Source organism: Anopheles coustani, chromosome 2 (assembly GCF_943734705.1).
Source record: "Anopheles coustani chromosome 2, idAnoCousDA_361_x.2, whole genome shotgun sequence".
NCBI classification, from domain to species: domain Eukaryota; kingdom Metazoa; phylum Arthropoda; class Insecta; order Diptera; family Culicidae; genus Anopheles; species Anopheles coustani.
The window spans coordinates 21366255-21374264 of NC_071289.1; the positions used below are offsets into that span (position 1 = coordinate 21366255).

General features: G+C 45.8%; 1 protein-coding gene across 3 annotated transcripts; it reads left to right on the plus strand.

Moving 5' to 3' along the window:
• Positions 1-388: 388 nt before the first annotated feature.
• Positions 389-4435, plus strand: LOC131263010 (cytokine-like nuclear factor N-PAC). Of its 3 annotated transcripts, XM_058265132.1 has the most exons (11): positions 389-487; positions 589-721; positions 797-1064; positions 1367-1492; positions 1559-1685; positions 1756-2016; positions 2174-2671; positions 2795-2935; positions 3011-3224; positions 3309-3398; positions 3463-4435. In XM_058265132.1, the coding sequence occupies exons 3-11, from the start codon at positions 1027-1029 to the stop codon at positions 3660-3662; spliced, it is 1695 nt and encodes a 564-aa protein (XP_058121115.1). In that variant the 5' UTR covers positions 389-487; positions 589-721; positions 797-1026; the 3' UTR covers positions 3663-4435. The 3 variants fall into 3 exon arrangements, with proteins under 3 accessions (XP_058121115.1, XP_058121117.1, XP_058121118.1); XM_058265134.1 differs by having other exon boundaries at positions 589-1064; positions 1756-2013; XM_058265135.1 differs by having other exon boundaries at positions 589-1064; positions 1756-1974.
• Positions 4436-8010: the final 3575 nt, after the last annotated feature.

Here is an 8010-nt window from a genome sequence, read left to right on the forward strand (position 1 = left end):
TTCAGAAGCGCTGACTGCAAAACTGGATACGTTTGCGGAACGACTTGCACTAGTGATGAGGAAACTGAAACGATTCGAGTAAACTGAAATAAATTAAATTGTCTTTAGAGTCGTCGTTATGTGATTAAATCGACACAAATCATGGTGAGTTCATTCAAATATTTTAGGATCAAGTCAGAATCGTTTCAAATCAAGTCCCAAACAATTCGAATCTATTTCGAATCCCAAACAAATCAAATCTGATTCGAATCCCAATCGAATCAAATCTTTAGAAGTCGTAAAATGGGATTCGAATCTTTAGAATCCGTTTAGGGATCGAATCTTCGAATCTCTTCCGAGTCCCGATTCTGCCAACACTAATCACAACAACCGCCATTTTTTATTACCTCGTCGAACGATTTGCACCAGCATCTTGTCAGCGCAGTGAAAACCCAGCGTAGCGTCGGCAAGCGCAAACTAATTATCTTTCACTAGCCAGTGCCTAAAAGTGCGTCCCTGAAGGGCATAAACCATTGATTGATGTTTTATGTTCGGTAGCTTGCTGTTGCAAGAATTATTTTTATTATTATTTTTCATCCCTCATCGCAGCAAGCTTCGAATCCCGTGGTTAGCAGCAAACAGCGCGCGGTACGCACACAAGCGCGCTTACATGCTGTAGCACGGCAACGAAAGTGACGCGCGGACGGTTTTCAACAACAGCAGTGCTGCTTCTCGTTTTGTGGTATCGTATATTAGCGCCGCTTGACGGGCGCGTAGACATATTGTCGACCGGGTGCTTAATTGCTTACATTAAGAGCGCGACCAGCGGAAAACTGTGCTAGCCCTCGGTTCTCTATCGGCGGCGGCGGCAGCGGCGTCTGCTTATCGGGCAGGTTTAGTTGAGTGCGTGTGTTTGTCGTGCATCGCGAGTGCGTACGTTGTCCGTTGTCGTGTCGGTTCCTTCGCCCGCGAGCAGTGTGAACTTCAAGCGTACTGCAAGCAGCATTGGCAGCAGCAGCAGCAGCAGCAGGAGGCAACAAAACAAAAATGTCTGACAAGGGATACGCAGTAAACGATTTGGTTTGGTAAGTCTCGAGCGTACCAACGCTAACCCCGTTTTCGTGCAATGCGCTCCAACAAGCGCTACTTGGATGTGCCATTTAACACCCTGTGAAAAAATGCCAGCTAGCAAGATTAAAAGTGTCCGTCAATTGTGTGTGTTGACTGCATTTGCACTCGCTCGCGATGTCGTCCGCGAAAGAAGCGGGAGAATAGGCAACATAACCTCAAACCCGAAGGGCGCTGTTGTTTTCCTACCTTCCGCCACGGATGTTGTTTTTCTTTTTCACGACAACCTGTTTTCTCACTCGTCCTTTTCTTTTTGCAGGGCCAAAATGAAGGGTTTCTCGCCCTGGCCGGGTCGTATTTCGGTCCCACCGGCCGAGCTCCGCAGGATTCCGGTCAAAAAGAACAACCCCGTCAAATGCATATTCTTCTTCGGCAGCAACAACTAGTACGTGGAACGTTTTGTTGTGGTTTTCCTTGGGGCAAATGAAGTAATCCATTTTCTTCTGTTTAGTGCTTGGATCGAGGAAACGCAGATTAAACCGTACCAGGAGTTTAAGGACAAACTGCTAAATTCATGCAAAACTGCCCAATTCAAAGAGGCTGTGCAGCAGATAGAGGAGTTCATGGTTGATCCGGAGGTAAACAAAACCGTACCAGAGAGGTGTCCTGTGACAAAGTTAATATTCCTTTACCGTTTGACAAATGTAGAAATTCCAGCCCTTATTCGTGGGCGAAAACGAGTTGGCTAATCGTCCGGATCCGGATGTGGAGTTTAACAAGCTCCGCGAGGGTGGCACCGGAAGTGGTACCGAGGAAAGCGGTACTGAAGACACGCCCACGGTCAACAACACGACGACACCGGCCGCACTTGAGACGGTAGAAGATGGCAACGCCACGCCATTGGCAAAGAAGACCGCAAAGAAGAAAGTACGTGCCTCGTTGCCAATCAAGTTGAACGTGGATAAGGTGGTGTGTCATCGTCCTTTTTTGTATTATGATTTCGTTTTGGCACTCCATTATCTGTTCCCGTAGACGCTCCCTTGTCCTTTTGAATTATGCCTCCTAAACGAATCGAATGTGTGTTTTTCAAAGCAATATTTAACTGATCATTTTCTTTTCACAACAGACATCCGCCACGAAGGTTCGTGCGATCGGCACCAAAGCAAAGGCGTCCCCGCTCGAGGATGTTTCTGCAACGCCCACACCGAAGCGCAAGAAGAAGCTGCTGGACGATACCGGTGATCTGTCCGGGCTCGATCTGGATAGTTACGCCAGCCCGGTACGCCGCAGTGCACCGATTTCGCATCTGCTTAACCGCCCCGTGACCGTCACCCGCCCCGACACACCGGAGATCGACATGTCGACCGTCTCGGACGCGGTCACGTCACGTAACATTCAGGCGTCGCAGCTGAAGTTCGGCTTTCTGGGCCTCGGCATTATGGGGTGCGGCATCGTGAAAAATCTTATCAAATCCGGTCACTCGGTAGTGGTGTGGAACCGGACCCCCAGCAAGTGCCGTAAGTTCGAGGAGGTGGGCGCCGAGGTAGCCCCGACACCGTGCGATGTTGTGGAGATGACGGACGTTACGTACTCTTGCGTATCCGATCCGCAGGTGGCCAAGGATGTGAGTACATATTACGTCTATGTAAACCCTTAAATGATTGAATGCAAAATGAATTGGAATCAAAACAGGATTGTACGTTCGTAAGTTTAGCTAGATTTTCTATCATGCCTCCTACCTCTTTAGCTGGTGTTCGGAAACTGTGGCGTTATCCAGGCATCATTGACGAACAAAGGCTATGTTGAAATGACAGGCATCGACCCCGAATCTTCTCAGGACATCGCAGAGGCCGTCGTTCGTAAGGGAGGCCGGTATTTGGAAGCACAAGTAAGTTCCGATCACGTCAATCGTCTCAACGAACATCACTAACGTTGCCTTGGTGTTTGTGACGATTTCTAACAGATTCAAGGCTCAAAGACCCAAGCGGAGGAGGGCACACTAATCATTTTGGCGAGCGGCGATCGGTTGCTGTTCGAGGACTGCCAAAGCTGCTTCGAGGCGATCTCACGTAACTCCTTCTATCTCGGGGACGTGGGCAATGCGACCAAGATGAATCTGGTCCTGCAGATGGTTTCCGGCATCGCACTGGCCGGTATTGCCGAGGCGTTGGCTTTGGGTAGGTGCAAACACAAATCACTTTTATAAGTTTCCCACTTCCATGCTCTTATGGTTTGTGTTTTATTTCTGATTGATCATCTAGCGGATAGAGCTGGTCTTCAACAGAAGGACGTTCTCGAGGTTCTCGAGCTAACGAGCATGTCATCGGAAATGCTCCTACAGAAAGGAAAAGGTAAACGAAAACCCTTGTGTTCGCTCGTGCACGATGATTAATGTACACCTCTCGTACTCTGTAGCCATCATAAAGGGCGAGTTCCCGACGCACCATGCGTTGAAATACATGCAGAAGGACCTGAAGCTGGCGCTCGGATTGGCCGACGGGTTGGAGCAATCCTCCCCGATCACGGCCGCCTCGAACGAGGTGTTCAAGCACGCCAAGCGTCTCGGTTACGGCTCGCACGACGCCAGTGCAGTCTATGTGCGAGCACGGTTTTAACAGCGACCGCATTATGAGCAGGAACAGGAAGTAGACGACAATGACGACGGTGATGACGACACCGTCGAAGAGTTTTCAAAATTTCGCCGATAATAACGAACGATGGGAGGCGAAAACAAAACATAACTAGGAGTATCCGTATCGTCCTGATACCATCACACCATTTTGATGGCCCTTAGCGCCCCTCTCCCTCTTTTTTATCAGCATGATCATCATCATCGTTCACCATCTCGCAATGGAATGGGTTTAGCGAATGTATGTAGTATGAGAGCTTTTTGACCGCCAGCAGTAGCAAACAGGGAAGACACTTTACATTTGAGAATAAATGACGAGCGGAAGAAAAGTAGCTAAAATTTATCCAACACCACCAAGCTACTCCAATTGTGCGTAGTTTGTGGATGTGAACATATTTCTAGTGAACAGAACGACTTCCACGACTTTACATGCTGCATATCGCTCGGGAGGTCGGTAGGAGGTAGCATTTAGTTTTATTTTTGTTTTTGGGACATTTTTAGTTGTTAGATCATTTTCACTTGCTAGATTCATACACCACCACCCCGTTTAAACACCAAATAGTGCAATGTAGAATGTGCGCGGACAAAGAATAATTTTTACTTTGTTTTGGATTAAAATTGTCGTACGTCGCGATGAAACGTACTGTGTGCGATGGTATTCGGTTTTTTTTTCTTTTCATAAACTGCACTTTTACATTAACGAAGCTCTAAACATCTCTTCCCTGGATTTGAAGATAAAATAAATATGTCTATCAAGTACATTCGTTCGAGGTGTGCATTATTGAGGGGCAGATGTTGATGCATGATGATGATAAAAAAAAAATGTCGATCAAAATGAAGGGTTGCGGTTGGTGGTATCAGACGACGATAAGTAAGGTCACCCACTAGTTCTGTAGATGATGGTTAGTATCGTCGACGCCGCAATAGTAGTGAGGATTTTTATTGTTTTTCTTTTTCTCCTAAAGAGTATAATTTTCTTTTTTACATGGTTGCATGTTCAACTGATTTTTCTCCTAGATTAAGTGAAGCAAATATTCTTAGCAATAACAGAAACAATAGTAAACGCGTGTATAGCTAGCAGCCTGCACATAATGAGCTGGATTTGCGTGTAATGTTTCGAGATGCAAGTACCGAATGCCCGGGTTAGTTCACTTGTACCAAGGAAACATTACAGTGTGAGGCAGCCTTTAGCCGTTTTTACAATTTTTGATTTACCCCCTATTTTTTTATAGTCAGATTTCAGAAAGTAAGCACGAGTGAAACAAAGTGTCTGCCGTATTGATGCACATAAAGTTGTTGGTTTTTAGGTACGGCCAATTCGAAACGATTCTTATTGCGAACACATGCACTTTAATCAATTTATTTCCTTCTAACCATTCAATGAAAGCAAAAACCATCTGGTGTAAGTACAAGTGGAAACGATTACGCGAAAAGATAAATTGACTGACCTTATTTTGATAGGGAATGAAGATTTGAGCGAGAATGAAGGTAAAAAAGCTGCTTAAACAAAACCGAGATGTAACAGAATATTTTTGGCAAAAACAGACAAAAAATACTAGCCGACAACCGCTCGAGCGGGTACGTAAGCAATGAGGTCTGGTCTGTTAAAATCACTCGTAGTAAAAGCGAAACAGGGTACGCAAACGGGCCAGTAAGAACACATGTTGTATTTGGGGAGAACGATGGGTAATCACTAACAAAGATTTTACCCCTCGTGAAATGCGACGAGTATGGTATAGAAGAAATTCAAAACGTCAGTACGTACGAAACGTTAGTTTCCTTTTTCTGTCCGGTAAAAGGCCGTTGGCTACAAAACAAACAAAAAAACGAATGAATAATAAATGTTGATTTACGTATCGGTAGCCGAAGTGTGTAAAACGTTTATGACCTATCAAGTCTTCCGTAAAACTTGCAAGAAAGAAAACTGGAGAGAGAGTTATCACTGGGAATGTTTTCAAATAGCCAGCAGCACTGAAATGGTGCAGAATGATTCTACAGTCTAATAAAATTCCTCTCTCTTCACACCCTTTTGACTTGATTATTATGTTGCTCGAAAGTAGAAGCACCTATTTCCAACATAAAGAAGACATTAAATCTGCATCATGGTATTAATAGTCATTGCTTCGCTTTGCTTCAACGGGTAAGGAGGACGAACAACAACAGTTAATCCGAAGTTAAACTGGCTGTCGGCTTGAATTGGATATTGAAGTAGTAAATAAAATAATAGACAAATTACGATAACAAAATTCGTCGCATTTTACAGCAATAAATTGATTAGGACTTTCCCTCATTCCTTCTACGCAAATGGATTGTGTGCACCTTGCATGGTAACTGCCATTTTAAAATGGCAAGCATATCGTTGTAGTTTGAGCACAATTTCATTGGAGCTAAGTTCAATTATCGATTAACTATTCAACCATTCGTTAAGGTGTTTAGTACGTATCTTAATGGTTATTTAATCAATCAAACTTAATGCATCATAAAATAGTTGTTTCCCAAGTCAGAACATTGCAAACCAAGCGTTTTCTACCAATGTCAATTTCCCAAGTTGATTGAAGTGCGGTTGGCTAAATGGAAAGGAACTGGTAGCCACTTGTTTGTTGCGTGCTTTGGGTGGTTCAAATTCAAAACTATACCGTTGAATATTGTGAAAAAATGCTAAAAAAAGCATTTTGGGTTTTGTAGAGTGGCGTGTGTTACAGTTACGAAATAAGATTGTTATTTTTATCGTATTGTAAACGCCGTTGCAACGAGATTGTCGATATTTGATACGTTCTTCCGTTGATCCCGTCGATTGTCAATCCCATCCTTGTTCAGTGGAAACGTCAAACCGCGCGCAACGAACGCCACCTGGCGGCTTACAAGCTTGGGGTGTGCGAAGAGCGCAGCAACAGCAGTAGGCAATCAACCGACAGCACGAGCAGTCGCGTACTTCAATAGTCGGAGGTGCGCGCAAGATGTCTGTGCGCGCGAGAAAGAGACAAGGATAGGATAGTGAGCGAGGTAAACGCGCGGCCCGCCACGGCAAACTGGTAGCAGCAAAAAAGACAAGCAATAAGAAAATAAAATGGCGATCTTTGCGTGTTGTACATTTTTCATTACGACCGTTTAAGGTGATTTTCCGGCGAAAACTAACACGAGGTGGTACGTGACGGGTGTGGACGAGTGGCCGGAAGTGGCCAGCTACCAGGTGCCAGTGTAGTTCGAGTGATCCGTTGCCTCCCGGGGCCACAAAAGTGGCCATCACGAGGCCATCATCGGTTGGAACGGAATTTTTGGTGTTGGACCCAATCGAGTGGCGGTGGCGATGATGAGGACTATCGGGTTGTGACCGTCGATTTCTTGCGAGTGCGAAAGAGCGAGCGTGACGGCCAGAAGGAGAACGATTGCTAGTATCAAGGAGAGCCTTCTCGAGCCTCGACGCGCTGCCTTGCGGCGGACGTGTAGACGTCGCGATGTCGTGTACGTAGAAACGTAGTAAGCTGGCCCATCAATAGTAGTGATCCCGCGAGTAGTGAACTTTCCGCTGCCCTCTCGAGCCCGCTCCACACGTCGCAGGGTGGTTGTTCTCCTTTTGCCGTGGCTCATTTTCACGAACCGAATATTCACTTTTCATTGAACATTACCGACTTGCAATCTCGTCGCGATCAATTGCGTGAACATTGTGTCGCATTGTTTTTTTCCTTCTGTTCCAACCATCGTGTGTGTGTGTGTGTATGTGTGCCGTTTGTAAGTAACCGTTCTGATCGATTCTGCGTGCACAATTCGGTTGTTGCACATTACTGTCGGCCACAATCGGCATCCTTTCATTTCGCCGGCATCGAAGGACGGATAGCCGTACGAGAGGAGTGAAGAAAAGAAACCATAAAGAAAACTCCCGAAATCCAAGGAGTCCTTGCGCGATTGACATTTCCCTTTCCTTCGGCGAGGCTATTGGTGGGTATGCGTGTGTAATGTTTCAGTGCTCGATTGGCTTGTGCGCTTTTGGCGTGCATTCAATTCAATTCCCCGCGGATCAAAATCACGGACCTCATTGTCCCAAAGAAGAAGAAGAAGACTTTGGGAGGAAAATTCGAATTTTGAAGATTGCGAAATATATCCGCCGAGTGGGGTTTAGCAGTAGCGCCGAATTGTTGCTGTTCCGCTTTGTTTTTCCTCTCCCTTTTCAGCGCAACCTTCCCCATGAATGGTTTCGCGAATGTGAATGTGCCGACGTGACACTATAGTGGTCTGTTTTTTTCGCTTCTCCACCCTCCACCTCCTGTTCCCTCTCCTCATACTTTGCTACACAGATTGGGTTGGTGAAAGCTGTGCCATCATGGCTCGGACTAGCG

Bases quoted from the DNA above. Each gene is read 5' to 3' on its own strand.
- LOC131263010 (XM_058265132.1), top strand. From the start codon at position 1,027: ATGTCTGACAAGGGATACGCAGTAAACGATTTGGTTTG. The intron at 1,065-1,366 runs GTAAGTCTCGAG...TTCTTTTTGCAG, and splicing joins GCAGTAAACGATTTGGTTTG to GGCCAAAATGAAGGGTTTCT. The intron at 2,672-2,794 runs GTGAGTACATAT...CTACCTCTTTAG, and splicing joins ATCCGCAGGTGGCCAAGGAT to CTGGTGTTCGGAAACTGTGG.